This window comes from Acomys minous, assembly GCF_964271855.1.
Source record: "Acomys minous genome assembly, chromosome: 19".
Taxonomy (NCBI): domain Eukaryota; kingdom Metazoa; phylum Chordata; class Mammalia; order Rodentia; family Muridae; genus Acomys; species Acomys minous.
In genome coordinates this window covers 11719407-11739590 of record NC_140499.1, presented here as the reverse complement: position 1 = coordinate 11739590, position 20184 = coordinate 11719407, and the positions used below count along the sequence as shown (strand labels likewise).

General features: G+C 44.3%; 1 protein-coding gene across 2 annotated transcripts in view; it reads right to left on the bottom strand.

Moving 5' to 3' along the window:
- Nucleotides 1–20184, bottom strand: part of KCNMB2 (potassium calcium-activated channel subfamily M regulatory beta subunit 2) — a 288389-nt gene that overhangs the window by 227128 nt on the left and 41077 nt on the right. The window contains exon 1 of one of the 2 annotated variants that reach the window (XM_084769842.1): nucleotides 12932–13032. The exons of the other annotated variant lie outside the window; for it this stretch is intronic. Coding sequence (XP_084625968.1) covers nucleotides 12932–12951 — 20 coding nt within the window. The 5' untranslated portion in view covers nucleotides 12952–13032. Of the gene's footprint in view, nucleotides 1–12931; nucleotides 13033–20184 lie in introns of those variants that run through there. 2 annotated transcript variants of the gene reach the window in all.

Genomic DNA, 20184 nt, shown 5'->3' with positions numbered 1-20184 from the left:
TAGCATGGAGGGGAGTGTGCAGGCTGTCACCCTGACACACAATCTTAACTTCAACATGATCCCACACTCCAGATCACGCGGGTCTTCATGTGCTCAACACTCGCCGGCTTCCAGGGCTGTTGTCGCCACCTCTGGTACTTCCTGTTCTAACTCAGGCAAACTGAACTCCCAGCACCTGACTCAGCAGCTCAGACATCACTGTTCCACGTTGCTCCCTTCCCCCTCCCCCTGTCATGATTAATTAACCATCGTAGTCACAAGTTTCTCTTTCATCTCTGTCACTGGTATCTGTTTCATCATTGATGTGTATCTTTTGGGGTAGATTTCCTTCCCAGATGAATGCATGAATAAAAGCAAGCGAATAAAGGCAAGTGAACAAATGCGTGACTAAACAAAATACCTAGAGGAATTCTAGAAAATCTAGATGCCGTATCTTCACAGAGAAATTCACATTTCTGGAGGACACTGACTCTCTGTCTCTCTCTGTCTGTCTCCTCCCTCTCTCTCTCTCTCTCTCCTCCTCTCCCCCTCCCTCCCTCCCTCCCTCCCTCCCTCTCCCTCTCCCTCCCTCCCTCCCCCTCCCTCTCCCTCTCCCTCTTCCCTCCCTCCCTCTCTCTCTCTCTCTCTCTCTCTCTCTCTCTCTCTCTCTCCCTTTTTTTTGGAGACAGAGTCTCATGTAAGCCAGGCTTGTTGTTGAATTCACCAAGTAGGTGAGGATGACCTTGAACTTTTGATCCAGGAGCTTCTGCTTCCCAAGTGGTAGGATTAGCAGCGTGCACCATCATGCTTGGCTTATACATGGCTGGAGATGAAGGCCAGGGCTTCGTGCATGTTGTGCAAGTGCTGTCCTTAGCTGAGTCACCTCCCCAGCCCCCATGGTTTGTTTTTGTTGCCTTTCCTTTTCCTCTAAGATTGTTCGCACAAAAGGAGAGCTGAGATTATAAACAGACCCAGTTTTTTACTAGTGTAGCTCTGCCAGAAATGGAAAGATGAAAGCCAGCATCTAAAAACCTTGCCTGGAACCACGTCACTCACAAAGTATGGCAGGAGAAGGCATTCTGAGCATCTCATTGAAGGGTATTTATGAGAAATTAGTGACGCAGCATACTCGAGTGGCTTCACTGTTTCCAAATGCAGCACGCGGTGACTGGTCTGTTGTATCAGAGAGTCAGCGAGCAGAGACAGCAATGTGACTTTGTCCTCACACTCATGCTTTGCATGCCAATCCCATCCGATAGAAACTTTCCTTCAGGTGACTCCGTGGAGCTGCCTGTGCAAACTCTATTGCCAGGTGGTGAGGGTGAGGAGGTCAGGAGAAGGCATGGCACTTAGACACAAGCTTCATTGCCCTCATAGCTGTGGCCTGTGCATCATTTCCCCTAAACTAAACTAGCTGGTAATGGTATAGCTACAGAGTTGTCCATCAGTGCCTTTTCTTCATTAACATAACACTCATCAACATAACACTCCAGCAGGCTCTGCAGCACAATTAACCGGGCAAAGCAATGATTGTCAAATGGCCGAGAAGCCGCTTATGAAAGGTGGAGGTTCTCTGTAGACATGAGAAGTGACAGCTCACACAGCAAGAGACCTGTTCAGGAAAAGGCAGCTAAGATCGAGACACACTCTCTTCTATGAGTCTTCATTATGAAATTGAACAAAGACCCGTAGATCTTATCATGTGCAAGTGTACTTCCACCAAAGCTAAGGTGAGGGTGAGCTTGGGCTGCTCAGGGAGGTGGCAAACATAAGTAGAGGGAACAGTAGGACTTCCAAGGTTCAATCCACAGCAACTCATTTGCCTCTTTAAATGTAGCTTCTCTAGCCCGGCGATGGCGGCGCATGCATTTAATCCCAGCACTCGGGAGGCAGAGGCAGGTGGATCGCTGCGAGTTCAAGGCCAGCTTGGTCTACAAAGTGAGTTCAGGACAGCCAAGGCTACACAGAGAAACACTGTCTTGAAAAAACAAAAACCAAAAACAAACAAACAACCCCCCCAAAAAAAAACCCATGTAGCTTCTCCAAATTTAAATCAGGCACAAGAATGCTGTGACTATGTGAGGTGAGGCGCAAAGTCAAGGGGATGAAATGGGCAGTCAAGCACTTTGGAAACCGGAAGCTAGTGTATGAAGATGGGAGGGATTCGTTATGTGCACAGGACTTATTAGCCGTGATAGCCATCTGAAACCAGACAGCTTCATCAGATTCGCATATTGATTTTGTTCCAGTGTTGCAAATATATGACTGTGAAGACATAGACTAGGAGGACATGAGCGATTGAATATTAAAAGAGATGATTATATTTGCTGTTCTACATTAACCTAATAAATAACTCCATTAGCAGTGTGTCCTTGGAGATGAAAACTGCCAACACGTTTCCATAAGAGAGGACAGTGAACAATAAAACCCCTGGAAGGATACTGAGATCAGATATTTGTGTTATTTACAGTTCAAATTTGGACCGCCGTCAGTATCGTGCCTTTATTCATTTCACTCTTTAGTGGTTTGTAATGTGTTAACATTTCTCTTCTCTATCTGTATTCATAAATAATGCCTGTAGGTTGACAGCTTTCAAATTGAATTCTCCAGTTGTAAGCTCCCTCTCTCCAGCTCCCGATGACCAGCATCCTTAGACAGTATCACATTCCAAGACCCTGCGAAGGAACCAGCTTTGAGTTTTCTAGTCCTCTAGCCTGGACAAAGGCTACTCAGCTTTCCAGCTCTTTTACCCCAGACTCTGCGATCCTTCTTGGCATCTTCTTCTCACATAATACATGGATGCATCAGTAAACCCTGTCAGCTCTGGCTTCAGAGCCTATGCAGAATCTAGCAACTTCCTCCCAGTCTTCCTTCCCTCTCGCCATCTTTGCTCCCTGCTGTTTCCACTTCCCACTATGGCCTTTTTCCATCATTGCTTCCACTTCCCCAGCGACATCCTACTTCCGTTATTGTCTTTACTCTTTAATTGATACCTCTGCTTGGGCTCTTATCACACTTCCCATTCATACATAGACTCCGACTCTGTGGCCAGAGGTGGCTGTGACGTTTTGGGCAGATCATGTTGGTCCTGTTTTCATCCTATGGACTTTCTTTTTTTTTTTTTCCTATGTATAATCTGTATTTATTTATTTATTTTAAAAATTTTATTAATTTATTCATATTACATCTCAATGGTTATCCCATCCCTTGTATCCTCCCATTCCTCCCTCCCTCCCATTTCCCCCTTACTCCCCTCCCCTATGACTGTGACTGAGGGGGACTTCCTCCCCCTGTATATCAAGTCTTTTCTTGGTAACCTGCTATCCTTCCTCTGAGTGCCACCAGGTCTCCCCATTCAGGGGACTTGGTCAAATATGAGGCACCGGAGACTTTCAAACTCAATAAGAACATAAGGACCCACTTGAGCTGCTCAGTGCATTGGCAGTACATTATCTTATGAGTATTCTTCAGTTCCTCTTGTCTCGGTGGCCTCTTGCCTGTGGCCAAACATGCCAAGCATTCTGGGTAGGTAAGGAGGAGAGAATGGTATCCTTGAAGCTGTGGGTCTCCAAGATAAACTCCAGTGCCTGTGGGTGAGTGGGGCGGGGGGATATGATGGATAATATTTCAAAGAAACAAGATTCAGCCAGGCAATAAATAGTCAAGTATGTCCAAAATGTTGGGCTTTATCCAATAAAGAGAGTCTATAAGGGGTTAAAGGAAAACGATGTCATGGTCAGGTTTTCATTTTAAGAATTTTAGGTGGAGGATGTACTGAGAAAGGTCAGAGAGGTAATGAAGGATTGCACTAGGACACAGGCAGAGCAGCAGCACCCAGGGGCATTGGTAGTAAAGAGATTGGTTAAGATTAGTTCAGAAAGTAGGGCATGTTGCACGGTATGGTATAAATTGTCAAGGTGAGAAGCAAGAGAGATCTCTCTCATTGGTCAAAACAGTAGAACGGAATGATTCATTTCCAGTTGGTTTTCAGTTAGTGCTTTGAAATAAGTCCTTAGAGTCAGGTTTAGGAAGTGCAACTTATGCAGTAAAAAGCTGGCTCATAAAAGCCCGAGTCTCTCATTCCGAAGCGGCACCTCTGTGTGGACCCTGCGCCACATTCTGTAGAGAAGACACACTTTCTTCTCTTGTCCCTCTAGGAAGGAGGCGAGCTGGGTGTCACGTGGCTTCTCGGTGGATTGGTCGTTTTATTAGACACTCTTTTCATTTTTTGGTACTTGTTCCCAGGTGTATCATTTTCCATTTCACACCCCATAAATATGTACATAAATATTTTAGCAGTTTCTGTCTCTGCAGGCTGAATATGTGCCATATAATGGATAATAGCTCAAACTGAAAAGTTCCCAGGTAATAAATTGCTCTGTTCTCCAAATTTAGATGACTCTCAAATTCAGGAATATTGTGCTATGGTTAGCAGACTTGAGCCACAACACTCACACCAATACCAAGGTCTCCATTTCTCTTCCTCCTCCTAGTCCTCCTTACCCTCACCCCATCGTTATCCTCCCTGTCTTCTTCCTTCACCTCCATTTTGAGGCAAATTCCTGTTCTGTAGCCTAGGCTGGACTGCATCTTACTATGTAGCCCTCAAATTCACAGCGATTCTACTGTCTTACTCTCTTAAGTGCTGTTGTTACAAATTTGAGTTACCACATCTAGCTCACTGCATTTCCTTTTTTATTGTGGCACTGAGGATTGAACTCAGGTCCTTGTGTGTGCTGGGCAAGAGCTCTAGCACTGAGCTACAGCCCCAACCATTTCCATTTCAATTTAAAAATGAGATTGCATGGTGAATGGACTCAGCAAGCCCAATACCTTTGAAGGCGAAACATTTAGAATCCACAAATGGTGTTTTCTGAGGCTATGTAACAGCAAAGGTGTCACACACACACACAATGAAGAGATGGTTGGCAGGCGTCACAAGCCCCAGGGAGTAAGCAGAGAAGCACAGCTGCTTCCGAGCCCTTTGTGTAGAGAGGAGAATTCAGTACAAACTCACACTTTGCAAAACTATCTCCTTGCCATGCTGCTGATGTAGATAGATGGCCCAGTGTCTATGCTCCAAGAATACTTTAAATGGAACAAAACATGTTGGCAGAGACAATAAACTTATTAAAACATAAAGTCTTATCACTTGATGAAGTCTGTTTTACTAAACGGAAGCTGCTTATAGCCCGTCAGAGAGCCTCTCATAGCTAGTGCTGACCTCATGTGATCACAAGCCCAGCTGTGTCTTTCCCCCCCTTTGATGCATTTCACATGTGCATATCTCTTAAGAAAATTGAATATGAGCATCAATATTAAACGATGTCTTTGTCCTGGTGAGCCTCTGCCTCACGAAGATGATGAAGCCACTGTCCCGGCAAAGCAGAGGGTGAGCAGTGTGGCATTTGTGTCCAGGCAGGACTTTGTTTCCCTACTGGTGAGCCTCTGCCTCACGAGGCTGATGTAGCCACTGTCCTGGCAAAGCAGAGGGTGAGCAGTGTGGCATTTGTGTCCAGGCAGGACTTTGTTTTCCTAAAATACAGGACAATGTCACTCTGCGTCTTCTGAAGCACTTTGTGAGAGGAGGAGTCGGCTGGGAGATGACGTCCTACATGGAGGAAACTGCATCTATAGCTGCTGATGTGACCTAAGGCAGCTCAGGCTCTCTATCATCATGGCCAGTAAAACCAAAGAAGACAAAGTCCATGGAAAACAGTGTCTGCTTTTGATAACAGGGTGTATAGGGGACCGACATTCTTTTGACTTTGTTTGGAAAGATACAAACTTGAATTGGGTTATTATTTTTTTTAATGGCATAGGGGGAAAAGAGAATCCAGGAATCTGTTAATCCGTTAAATTTTAGCAGAAAAATAGTAGCAGAATCCCTTTTTCTAAGTTTTCTATAGAAGCTCCAACTACAAAGTGGTAAAGAGAGTTGCCATGGGAAGCCAGCAGGGCGGGAGAAGGCTGGGACCTGTCTTTTCAACCTGCAGACTGGCTCAAACACAGGCACCAAAAGGCAGAGCTTCGCCAGACAACTGGGCAGAGGCCCACGTCTTCACTTAAAGAGCCACAACCATGTACAGGAAGTGGTGGGAATTGCTGACAGCCCCGAAGGGCTCACCAGAGCCTGGGAACAGGTGGCCCAGCTGCCTCTTGTCCCTGGATCTGTCTAAGAGAGTTCATCAGTCCTGCTACCCGCCATGGAGCCAGGCTAATCCTACTAGACAGGATTCTGTTCTAGTCCTTCTGGCCAGGATGGACAGACTAGGATGGGAGATACTGACTTGTGGAAAACTCACCCAAATTTGTGGCATGTGAGTTATTCCACGTTAGTGTGTGCCATTGAAAGAAAACAAAATAGAATATGACCCCCTCCCCAGTAAACTCAACAAAAGCCTAGGTGAAATTCAGAAGCAACTTGCTGCCAGTCACTACTATTCTACACTTTGTGGTACAGTAGCTCGAGGCTCATGCGACATCACAGAATAGTTTGAAATAAAATTAGCAGACTCACTTTTTCTTTCCTTCAAGCAGGGACTAGAAAAACCTCCCAGTTTGCAAGTTAAAAGTTACTCTAGTTTTTGTTCAATGTTTCTACTACAATGTGCTCCAGATTCTACTTATTAAAATCTCATTACATAGCTCTGGCTGGTGTGGAACCCACCGTGTAGACCTGGCATCCCTGGCTGGTGTGGAATCCACTGTGTAGACCTGGCATCCCTGGCTGGTGTAGAACCCCCTACATAGACCTGGCATCCCTGGCTGTTGCAGAGTCCACTGTGTAGACCTGGCATCCCTGGCTGTGGCAGAATCCACTGTATAGACCTCACAGCCCTGACTAGTATGGAACCTACTATGTAGATCTGACTAGCCTAGAAAGGCATGCATCGCCATGGTTGATATAACTCTATTTTTAAGAGTGATTGAATTATTTAGTACATGAATGTAAGCTAGCTTGAGAGTGTTGCAATTAGATTTTCTGGGATGAACATCTTTACTAACTAGAAGCTGTGTAGCCCTAGGTACACTTCTCACCTACTCTGTGCCTTAGAAAGGACTTAACAGTAATGGTAATACCCTAGTGTTGTTAGTAGGGACTAAGTAATACGATGCATTCAGCTCTTGAAATGACTGGCCCACAGACAGGCCTCAGTGAATGCTATTATTTGTTCATAATGGGTGATACTTTCCCTTAACTGTTTAGAGAAAATTTAATGCAATTTAACTGTTATGTTTTAGAAGGTGTAGGTACATTAATGAAAAATGTTATGGGTTTAAAGGCTGAAAGGTAAAATTTTTGCCAGTTTCTTTCCCAACTTCAATGTCAACCTGAGGCCAAACTTTTGAGTGGAATATGGTATTTATGAAAAGGAGAAAAAGCAGGATGGACAAACACCAATTCTTTTAGGAAATACTCATTTCCCTTTCTTTCTTAACTAACTATTTGTCATTGTGACCTCTGCTGTGGAATGGGAGGAGAAAAGAAAAGAGGTGAGTCTCAGCCTGAGTGTGACCCTGCTGTAAAGTCAAAGTCTGGCATATCTGGATAGCCTCTGAGCTCAGTACAAAAACAAATAAACAAACAAACAAACAAACACCAAAACTGATGGACTCCCTTTCTCAGTGGAGTCCCCTCTTTGCCTGATCTGGGGAACCCTAGGTCCCCCAAGGAGCATCACAGAGCCCTCAGGGAAGATTACAGGCCTGACCCTTTCCTGATAAGAAACCTGTCAACAAGCACCTGGGGATTCCTGGAGATACCCACTCAATGCTAATGCAGTGTCTTGGTGTCTTGGCTTTCAACCAATGACCTATTAACTGTAGCTGGAGATTCTCCCCAACCCATAGGATAATTAAGTACTGCCTTTTCCTCTTAAGCTAGTGCTGTTTTGTTACATGCAGATTAAGTATCCCTGGCACTTCTAGCCCCAGTGACTCAGACACCTTCACCCTCACATCCCTCTCCATTGCCCAAGGTTTATAAATCACTGATTCACAAATAAAGTTTGGCTGGTTTGCTCTCTCACTCCACTTCTCTACCATGACCATCTGCGATTCATTTATTCTGGGAAGAATTGCTGCTGGACACCTGGGGGCTTGAGGGCCAGTCAAGGCGTCAAGGCAGCAATGGTGGAGCTGCCTTGGCAGCCGCTGAAGCCCTCTCCATCACCGTGAGATCAGTGCTGACCACTGGCGAAGCACTGGCCAGGTCTGCGTCTCACCAGACCTGCCTTCCAGCTGGTTTCAGGCATCTGCCCTCATCCTCTGCCATGCTTAGTGTGGTGGCTTAACAAAGGGCTGTAACACTTTTGGCATCATCACAGGCGTTTGGAACTCCCGAGATACCAGCAATCTCATTTTAAAAGAGCCAACTTTAACACCCAGCGGACAACTCATTTCCACCTCCCCTGGTGAGACCAGGAGCCTTGCCTAGTGCATGGACCTCACCCTGAGGAACCCAGGGCACAGCTGGATGAGGAATGGCATGCTTAGGCCTTCCCAGGGCTTGGGGTGATGGCATTTTAATCTCAGGTCGGCTCTCCTCACCATGATACTTGCAACCAGTAATGGTTAGAATGTGGATCGGAGCCCAGATCTCATTGTAGGTTTATAGAAAGCTGTGGGTGTAGAGGAGGCTGTGGGTTTGAGGAGGCTGTGGGTGAGGAGGAGGCTGTGGGTGAGGAGGAGGCTGTGGGTGAGGAGGAGGCTGTGGGAGAGGAGGAGGACTGGTTATAGACAACCATCCCAGAATGATCCATTTGAGCTGCCATGGCTTCCTTCAGGGATTGGCAGGATGGAGTTGATAAGGCTCTGTCGCCTTCAGCCAGCCGACTGGTACGGCTGTGTGGATGGCTGGCCTGGTTGTGGGTTACAGAAGCCCTGGCATGGGCAGGTTACTGTCCATCCTTACAGCTGCCTGGCATCTCTTCTCAGCTGTGCAAGGATGCTGGCCAGGCCTGGGCTGAGGGCTGGCTGTGGTCTGTGTCCCTGTGGTTTGTTTGTTTTTCTGCTGTGTTTGGGACACCAGGGTATCCACAGAGATGTGCTCATGTGCTATGGAGGCAGCATTCAGTTCAGTTGATACCAACTGCTGTGTTGGTTGTGGGGACATCCAGAGTCCAACTTTGTAGCAAAATTTGATGACTTTTTCCAAGACCCTGGATAGGAAACTTGGGCTCTGGAAATGAGACATTTAGCTGTATGGGGTTAGAAAGTAGAAGGCGGCGAGCTACTAGAACGATAGAGTAAGGCGTCTTTACGTTTGCATGCCATTAAGGTTTTAAATAGTGTTCTTCTTTAGATAAACTTACTTCCTTCATAGAGTCCTTCTTAAGGCTCTAAAAGATGGCTTTCAGGAGAAAGCATTCTAGGGCTAGTGTGATAGATGAGTCAGTAAGCGAGTGCTTTGCAAGCGCAGGGACCTAGTTTGATTCTCTAGAGTCCTTGGTGTGTGTGTGTGTGTGTGTGTGTGTGTGTGTGTGTGTGTGTGTGTATAAAGAATTTTATGAGAATGAGAGGCTATGTCTCAAAAAAACCAATGCAGCTGGTACTTGGAAAATGGTAGATTGTCATCTGGCCACCACATGTACACACATACACACACATACACACACACACACACACACACACACACACACACACACACACAGGGACAGATTTAGTTCTGACATGTTCCTGAGGGAATTTTCTAAATTCCTCTAGGATCCATAAGGCCACTTAATAATGTGTGTGCTGAATATATCTATCAGCTGATGAGTCCCCGGCTACCTGCCTCAAGCCTATTTTCTTATAAATTACAAGAAGCCTTTGAGTGGCTCTTCATGTTTTACTCATGAGGCTCCTGGGACTCAGGGACCTGCAGTCATCACCAGAGGTTCTGATAAGTAATGTGCAATGGGGAGCTCAGCCTCAGGGTGCTGGGTAAGGAGTGATAGATAGTACTAGCAGTTGTTCCTAGTGTGTCTGTGAGGAACGAATGTGTGCATATACACATGTCGGCATGTACAATACAACATGTATGCACTCATGCATGTCAGAGACAGAACACAACTTAAATGGTATATCTATCTGTCTGTCTATCTATCTACCATCTATTTATCTACCAATAAATCATCTTCTATCTATCTATATATCTATTTATCTATCTATGTATCTACAATTTATTTATCATCTATCCTTCCCATATATGTGTGTGTGTGTGTGTGTGTGTGTGTGTGTGTGTGTGTGTGTGCGCGCGCGCATTCCACACAGGATTCATTTGATCAGTGGTATCATCTTTATTGGGATTATCTTCTCTTCTATAGAGACCATCTTGCTTCCCTAGAGGAATATGGGTACCCAAGAAAGCCAAGGGATGAATGAAGAAGTGTCTGCTGAAGCTGTCCACATACTCCCAGGGAACAGTTCTAGTTACTCCTCCTCATCTTACTATCCACGGTTCCTTCACATGGCCTAGCCTGTGTTAAGTACTAAGACACTTCTATGCTGTGCTTAATAATGATGGCAGGCCTTTTAACACTATCTTCATTATCATTCATAGCTGGAACCAGAGGTTTGCCCCCATGGGGATCTTTCCTGGCCCACCACACTGTTTAAGGCCGAGATCAGCCAGGTCAAGTTTACATTCACTGACCCAGAACTTGATAACATACACAGGGAATCACCATCAGCAGTGTTGGCGTGAGGCCAAGCAGAACACACTGGGTGCCTCCAAGACGGATCCCTGGAGACAGAGGGCTAACCCTTCAAACGCTGTTCTTCAGTGAGAAGTAGCCTTAGACCTCAAGGGTCTTTCTCATATCCTCTTCCCACCAACACTTCCCCAGCCTTAGCAGAGTCTAGGACATTGGACATGGACTGATCTGTTTAAAAACAGATTAGTGTAACCTTCTGTCTTTCCTCTGAGTGCCACCAGGTCTCCCCCTCCAGGGGACATGGTCAAAGGTGAGGCACCAGAGTATGTGAGAAAGTCAGACCCCACTCTCCACTCAAGTGTGGAGAATGTTCTGACCATTGGCTAGATCTGGGTAGGGGTTTAAAGTTTACCGCCTGTATTGTCTTTGGTGATACCCTATGAGCATATACAGGGGGAGGAAATCCCCCTCAGGAACAGTCATAGGGGAGAAGAATAAGGGGGAAATGGGAGGGAGGGAAGAATGGGAGGACACAAGGGATGGGATAACCATTGAGATGTGACAAGAATAAATTAATAAAAAAAACAGATTAATGTAGTCATATAGCAAAGAGTCTTCTTGGAACATATTGCCTACAAATTAAAGTTATAGTCCATATGATATTACAGAGAGATAAGCAGACCTAGCGAGCAGAGTCAGGGTAGGGCAATGCTCTGTTCTGCTACCCTACAGCACAACCAATGTGGCATTTCAGATTAGCCAAGGAAGAAGGGAGTATTAAAATATATGTGTGTGGGGAGGATAAAGTCTGCATTCTCCTGAAAGACCCAAAATAAAATCCAAGTAAAGTAGAATTTAATGCTTAAAAATATGTTATGCTGTACAAGATCTAGGGGAATCATTTTAAAGTTTGTCAACAAACCCAGAAACCATAGGGCAAAAGATTGGCATACTTTACGGCAATGATAAAGAGGATGATGTACTACGTATTTAAGTATAGAGAAAACAGTTCACTAGTGTGTTAGCAATAGTACATCTACCAGGTGCGACCCGGAGAGCACACGAATACATGTTACTTGGACTATTAAAAAACATGAAAAACAAACAGGGACATTGGGAGTTTATCGTGCCCAGGCCTCTTCTTTCTGTTCTTATCCCTTCTTATCTCATCCATTATGTGTCTGAAAAATAGTGTGGATTCTCTATGTGCTTCCTGCTTTAGCTAGTCTCCGTGTGGTTTCTGTATTGTTAGAGATTATTTCATCTCTGCTACCTTGCTTCTATGATGATGACGAATGATGAGAGATTACCTTTAACAACTGACTTTTCAGTACCCATGGACATTGGAAGGCAAACTAGAAGCCTTGGACTCCCTGGCATGTGGGATTCATGAGCACAATCACTATTTTATGGTTTTGTTTTGTTTTCTTCTCACCTTGATAATGGCGGATCACAAAAATCTTTTCTAATATGACCTCTACTGGTACTTACAGCTTGGAATTATTTTCATCTTGCATTTAGAGTCCATGAAAGTCAGGGCCGCACAGACCCTTTAGCACACCTCATCAACTCTCCCATCCTGAACTTGAACGGCCTCCACAAAATTCTCTTTCTATCCATTAACATGCTTGCCCCCGTCATGCCAGCTTGTGTGAATGAACCCAGGAAGCAGGACAGAAAAACAGCGTGAAAGGAAATGACAGCAACCTCCTCTCTCTGAAATCTCAGTGTGTTCCTATACCACTCCACCATACAGGAAAAACAAATTAAAAGTCAATTGCAGATTATTTTGTAAGAGGGTTTTTTTGCTGTCTGAGTAAAACTCCCACTCTGCCGTACACGCTAATAAACTTAAGTGGTAATGTTAGAACATTTATGTGAATGAATTATGCCTAAATTATCAGCTCATATTATCATATGAATAATTGCTGTTGCCTTCTGTCCCAGCAGTGCTATCATCTCTAATAAAGCAGTTTATACTGGCTGTAAGTGAAACGACAGTGCCCTAGAAAACTAACATTATATTGTTTTAATAATGAAGAAGCAAAGTTATTCAGGCAGCTCTTATTGGCTTCCCAACTCTCTGGATTAGCTTTAAGCCAGATCAATTAGACCTATGAGGAAAAGACTGTTGACTGACCCTAGATTAGCTGTTGTATGAAACACCCCAATCTCCATCTATTCAGAGGCCCTGGTGAGAGGACAGAGTCTATTTCCGGCCTTCTTCTCACTCTTCTTCCCAACCCTGCAAACTCCTCCTACAAGAATTCAAGTCCCTACAAGAGAAAAGAAATGGAAAATAATGGTCCTACCTTTGGTGCATGGTGGCCATGGCACAGACAACGAGAAGTTGTTTAGTTTATTGAGAAGGCTGGTTAGTACAAGGCTTGGACTTAAATGAGGCAGATTGGCTGTGTGCAAACAAAGAAGGAATGACCTGAGGGGAGGAAACAGTTCTTCACAAATGTCACATTGGGTCACGTGGAACTGAAGAGCCACTGACATTCGATGTTGGGCAAGTGCATTACGATGACGCTGCGCGCGCGTGCTAAGTTCTGCTGGAGTCTCAAACCACAAGCACTCTCAGAGTTGATAATTGCCCAGGGAGACGATCCCCTTTCTGTTCGCTGAGATCTAAGAGAGGGAAAGATGATCCTGTCCAGAGAGTTTTAATTTGCTTAAGAGCCTTAATCAGATGATAATGTTTTCCCCCTGCGGACCCCTCTCTCTGTCTGTCAAGAGGAGCCCAGCTGCTAAAGCTGAAAACACGGGCAGACACATACTCCCTGTTAGGAAAGAAAGCATCGCACACAGGCGGTCCAAGTGTGGTATGTACACATGGCTGTACCTCAGATGGTTTCTGTTATATTTACAGAAAGTGTAAGGGGGCTACCTAGATCTGTGGCAATGAGAAAAAGCAAGTGTGATAATTAACTCACCCTTTTATTAAGAGAGTAAGTTTGGATGGGAGGGGTGTGTGTGTGTGTGTGTGTGTGTGTGTGTGTGTGTGTGTGTGTGTGTGTGTTTACTCATTATTCATGCAGTAGAAATCTGTTTGGTCTGAGCCCAAGAAATTGGAGTGCTCTTTGGTACATGTTGGTTCTTGGAGTGGGAGGAAGAGTAAGGATGCAGAGACTAGGAGGAGCATCCTTCAGTAGAGCAAAGTATTCCATCCTGTTGGTAACTGAGCCTTACTAATCTTCATTAGTCTGCATACGGGAAACTATTCCAATCCTCCTGCCTCTGACTAGCTTCTCACTCACACCTGCTGAGGCTTTCATGCTGAGTAAAGGATGCCCCTGGACACATCAGATGCTGTCTGCCATTGCAGTGCGTGGCTGAGTCCTCTTGTAGTGGACTATCTCCTCCATCACCCCTTTGAGGCAGATAAATGTAGCACCACCGAGGGCAATCCCTCGCTAGCTTTCATGTTTTCTGTATATCCTCTTTGTCCTCTTGGAGAAAGTTGGACAACACAATCTGTATATAAAACAACACCGTTTCTTGTTGAATGACTCATTTCAACTTAGCTTTTCTAGGCAGGGCAGATGGTATAGTTGGTACCTTATAGAACTCAGTTTCAGCCAACTATTGTATCGTACTCAGGTGGAAGAGCACCGTGTCCTCTGTTGAGCATCCTGCCTTGAAGCCTGAGCCACGTACTCTGGCCATCCTTCTCTCCTGCTTCTGTTTTCTGAGTGCTATCAATCACAAAGGCTAATTTATCCTTTAAAAGAACCACCCTTTTGTGAAGAGTATAGGAGGCAGCACTAGCAGAGAGCACTAGCCAAGAGCACTAGCCAAGAGCACTCCCACACTCAGAGTCTGGGCTTCAGAAAGCTCTGTAGCTCTCAGGATTGTAGAGATAGAAAGAAAGCTGTAGCCATGGCAATGAAAATGCCTCCTGGTCCCAAATTCATCCTCTTAAGGTCTTCAGAGTTAAAAAGTCCAACCAAAGGAAGCCCATCATTGCCTAAACACTTAGTAATTCAGTCATATTGGAAACAAAGAGATTAAATTTCTAACTGAATATTCTAACTGCAGAATATAATCTCCCACTGCTGAATTAGATAATGTTTTTGGAAAATTCCCAGCCAAGAAGAGATTGGAAGCCAGTGTTATTAAGTTCACTTTTCATATCTGTATAATTAAGTTCTGGTTAGGACGAGAAAATAAAATTTGGCCAGTGATGAGTGTATCCTAATGCAATTGCTCGTGCTTCCTTATGAAATGCAGGTAACAGGCAGAGCACATTTTGAACAGCCAGTTATTCTATCAGCACAATAGCAGTTTTAACAGCGTTCTAAAATTTCTCAAATACAAGTCCAATGTGGAGCATTAACTCTGAGTTAGCCATTTACTTTTCAAGTAAATGTGTCCCGTAAGCCTAGTCACTTAGTGTCCTAATCCACTCATTTTACTGAATTCAAAACAGAGCGTTTTCCATTTTTTTCCTACAGTCAGCTGAACATGAAGAAAGTTGGTTTGTTTTGAAAGAAAACACACCTCACTGAGTTCCTTGTGTGTGTGTAGAAAACTAGCATGCACCATCCATTTTCTTCTTCAACATTGCTATTGGGGAATCTCAGGAAAGTTAGCTAGTTTCTTCATGATCATACATTTTTTTCCTTTGTGTAAAAATAATGGTCTAACCAGGACAATCTTATTTCATAAAGATTGTTGTCCAGTTCTTGTAAGTATGCATGGAAACAAAATCATATACAAAATCTCCCTGGCTTGGGGAGGCCGAAAGAAATATGCAGTGGGTAGAAGAGAATAAAAGATGGTTCTCAGAGCCAATTCCATACTTTAACTGATGTAGAAATTAGTAGTGGGGGTGGGGTGCCCAGTCCAGCCAATTCAATGATTTCTGCATGTATTTGAAGAACGGATGAAAGAAAGAAAGAAAGAAAGAAAGAAAGAAAGAAAGAAAGAAAGGGAGACACTCGTCACATGCTTTTCTATGATTTTGTAGGAACTTGAGGTGATGTGGAAAAGGTGACAGGAAACTTTACAAATCATGGACAAACTTCTGACCTGAAAGTTATATATGTTTTTCAAAAGAAGCAATTCTGGGGATTGTGACATCTTAAGTGGTGAAAGGAACCCTTTGATTTTAAACAGTATTTCAAACAAGGGCAACTCAGACACATCCAGGTAAAACCATTCCCCCCACGGAACCTCAGGCTGCATGGGGCTGTTTCTGTCAAACACATGAGCAGACATCCTAGGTACCAAGACTGCTCAACTTCCATAATGTGAGGTCAGCGAGCATCTGAATAATTTAGGCACCAATGTGCTTCCCAAGACCTTAGTTTGTCCTGAACATTTATGTAAAATCTCTTGCAGCTTTTCTTCCTAGTTAGTGGTTAGCCACTAAACAATACTTTGGAGTAGGAGCCTCGGCAAGTTACTGCTGTCTTTGCCTTTTCCTAGATGGCTTCCTTGACGTCTTAGGCTTGAGTCTCCTTCTATGTGTTCATAAACTGCCTGTCCACAGCTTGTGACAGTGGGTACAGACGATGCTTGGCTTGCAGTTGGTTGACTGAAGATTTTTCAACTACACAATGGTTTGAGAGGGACACACATTTAGTAGAGCCTGCCCTTCAGATTTTCAATTTCATTTCTTCCAGAATGTCATTCTCTCCTGCCCTGCTTGCCAGATACATGGACACGAGAGCAAGAGCGAACCTCTGACACTACCGTGTGCGATGTCACTGTGATGCTTGGCAGAGCAGTTGTATGATATGCATTTTTAAAAACTTCACTATATTCTCAGCTTACATGATGAGCTTGTCAGGATCAAACTTCACTGTAAGGTGAGGCGCATCTGTGAAGCTGAAACTCAGTATGCTAGTTTTCACCCTGGCTAGTGGGGAGGACTGGCTGAGAACGCAGAAGTCTGAGAACGTCTTACTGATGGTGTAACACACAGTCCACTCAGTTTAACCACACAGCCAACCATGCATCTTGATAACACTTCAGCTAGTCATTTTCAACATGTATTTTACTATTTCTATAGAATGTGCCGCCAGATGAGTTTATCTTATTTTGCTTTTAACCTTTTGTTATTGCCTCTGCCAACTAGAGTGAAAGCATACTACAGTTATATAGTTTTGAAAAATATCCTATTCATGCCATTGCATCCATTTTGCTTGGAAACAGGGAGCTCAAGTGGTGACGTGGCTATCATTCTATAATCAAAGCTGGTTGAAGGATGGCTGGCCACCTGACTCTAGGGTGTTGAAAGCTCCATGGAGGTAGTTTCTTGGGAATTGTTACAAAGAGGGTAAAGAGAATTGTCATGATATAATACTTGCAGAAATGAAAACATGTGTAAAGGGGACCCCCAAGGCAGCCATGAAGGCTGTGAGGACATATTGAATATGGAGAAGACACATTCAGAAAGCAGAGATAAGAGACGTTCATGGGACAAAAGGTCTATACTGTTCTGCAGCTGAAGGAAAGGATGCTATGAAGAACAAAGTGAAGGTGAATCCAAAGGTAGAGATGCTGGCTGTTGGCTTCATATTTGGTACCCTCCATCTCCAAACAAGCTTTTGCCTCAGGCTCTTCTTCTACAATGACCTGAATCTTTCGGAATAACAAAGTCTGTTTTCCCAATTCCCATGCTTTCAGTAGACATCTGTTCTGGACTCTGAAACTTTCAAATTCAACTACTTTTATTGATGTCTAACTTAGAGTGCAACGTGTTTTAGTGTGTGCATTTTGAAAGAATCAAACATTAGGATAGCATTTTATGGTTTGTAGTATCTTAATGCAAATTCTGCTCTTTGCTACTCAAAGCAGCACTGCTGTCCAACAAGTAGCTCCTGAATTCCTTTAGACGAGGTTTCTCTCTTGCGTCCTTGAACATCACTCTAGTCTCTCCTGTAGATGAGGAGAGACCCACCAAGGAACTTACCCACCAAGTTCCTAGCCAGAGCTTGTCTCAGCATCACAGAAGTTTCTGAGTAAAGCCTTCAAAGGATACTAACACATTTTCAAGACTGGATGGGGAGTGATGTCCTCAGTTCTAACTGCAGTTGCCTCTATGACTTAGCTAGACCCTAGATTACAAACTTTTGGAGTTGAAATTTAGAACTTTTCTTTCTTCAGATATGCTTGCATTTATATTTTGTTGATAGAAATCTCTGAAGAATCTTATAACACTTGTTATGAGGAATTTTTAAATAACAAAGACAACAAAACATAACACTCTGAACATATCTCACTGTAACGTGGTTCCAGATTTGTTGCTTTGAGTTTCTAAGCCATGGCTTGGGTTTTTTTCTTCTTTCAAAGACATAGTTATGGCTCTTCTTCCTGTGTAAGTGGCATCTTGAGTAGGGTGGGTGAGGTCATTCCCACAGGATCCAAATTTGCCAAAAAAATAGTAGATTTTACCTTTGTTTCATTTTTCTCTTTTAGTTTTAAAGACATTAAACTAAAAGACAGAGGAGGGAGGCAAAGGAAAAACCAAAATGAAAAAGATTCTGAGGGATCCTCAGTGGCCATGGAGAGAACACTGGGACTACACTTTCCTATGCTTCTGTAAGTGTACCTGGGTATGTGAGAAGTCTTAAGAAACTGCTCTATGTACTGTGTCCATGTGACTGAGAGTCCAGGTAATCTTATATTACTACAGGAAGATTCCAGAAAAAATGGCATCTGGCCTGCAGATGGTTCTACCTTCTAGAAAAGATCAGTGGTGCCCTGTTCTATTAGCAACTGTGTTAAATACATATATTCGTTGTCATCCAGTTCATGGTTATGGACACCTGTGACCATCTTGTTATGTTCTATGTAAGCAGAGGGGGAAATAAGCCACACAGGGGACATAGATACAAGTAATGGTCAAGAGTCACAGCAGGAGCCTGGTGATGGTGGTGCACACCTTTATTCCCAGCACTTGGAAGGCAGAGGAAGGCAGATTGCTGTGAGTTCGAGGCCATCCTGGTCTACAAAGTGAGTCCAGGACAGTCAAGGCTACACAGAGAAACCCTGTCTTGAAAAAACAAAAACCAAACCAAACCAAACAAACAAAAAAAGAGTCACAGCAGGTTTCAAGATAGAGCCAACTAGTCAGTGGAAAGTGTTACATATGCATATAAAGGGAAGACTTGTGAGCTCTGTCTTGTGGAGGAGTGGGGAGATGGACTTAAGCAAAAACAAGCTGAGTTCACAGAAATGGAAAGTGTCAGCCAGAAAAGCCAGAAAACAGACCTTTTGAAGGAAGCAAAATGATCTATGGCCCTGTCCTCATGAATGTGTCTGCTACTGTTTGTGAGATGAGAACTGATGAAAAAAGACCTGGGGTGCACTGACAAGAGCTGGTTTGGGTCACTACAAAAATGCCTGGGATGTAGTGACAGGAGGCTGCCCTGGGTCACTGAAAAGGTTCTTCAGTGCAGCTGGGAAGAAAAAAGGGGAGCACTGGGAGAGAAGTTAAGGAGTGTACATACTCCTGAAGGATTTCTTCTTTAACCCAGGGACCACAGGGGTCCACTGGAGGACTCAGAGAACAGTAAGGTTGGAGTTTATATCAAGAAAGGCAAGAGAAGTTGGGGACAGAGGGACAACATCACAAGTTGACGTGCTACCAGAGTCCCTCATGACACAGACGTCAGCTGCACCTTCACTCTGTCATTTGCCATTATGAGTCCTCATGCATGCAGCAATTTTGCAGTTTGGAAGTTAAGCATCACTCTCCGAAACAATTGAACTGTCTAAGTTAAGTGTGGTTCCAGGACAGAGCATGGTGGTACATGGTTGCAATCCTATCCTGTGGGAGGCTGAGGCAAGACGGAGCATTCAAGACCAGCCTGGGCTAGAGAGAAAAACCCTATCTTACATCGAAACAACGCAAGGACCACTCTGGAAAGCACGCCATGCTTACCTGCCAGTCTGTCTGAACGTAGCTCCAGCTCACACTGGCGGTGGGAAGGGAAGAAGGGAATGCAGAGGCACCACAGAGTTCAGGAGCACAGATAGGCGGTCCAGCACTGCCTTCACGGCCAGTGTGTCTGGTTCCTCGGCTACAGGCACGTGAGTGCTGATATAGGGAGGAGCTTGAGTCCGAGATGCTGAATACGAGAGACGCAGTTCCACTACAAAGCATCACATGAAGTCAAAACATTGATTTCTCCAAGCCTTGGTTTTTCATCTTTGAAGTACCTGGATGTGTGCGTGTGTATGTACATGTGCACGTGCGTGCGCTGTCGTGTACATGAGCGTGCAGGTGCACATGTACGATGTAAGTGAAGCGGCCAGAGGCTGTCCTCTTAAATTGTTCTCACATTTTTTTTTTGAGATAGGGACTCATCACAGGACCTAGAACTTAGAGTCAGGCAGATCACTGTGAGTTCGAGGACAGCCTGGTCTACAAAGTGAGTTCAGGACAGCCCAGGCTACACAGAAAAACCCTGTCTCCTAAAATACAAAAACAGAACCTAGAGCTTGCTGATTCATGGGAAAGCCTTACCAACTGAGCCATTTCTTCAGCTGCAAATGTGCAAAGTGTCACTGTGAGAGTCTATGCAAGACAGTATCTTAAGCACAGAAG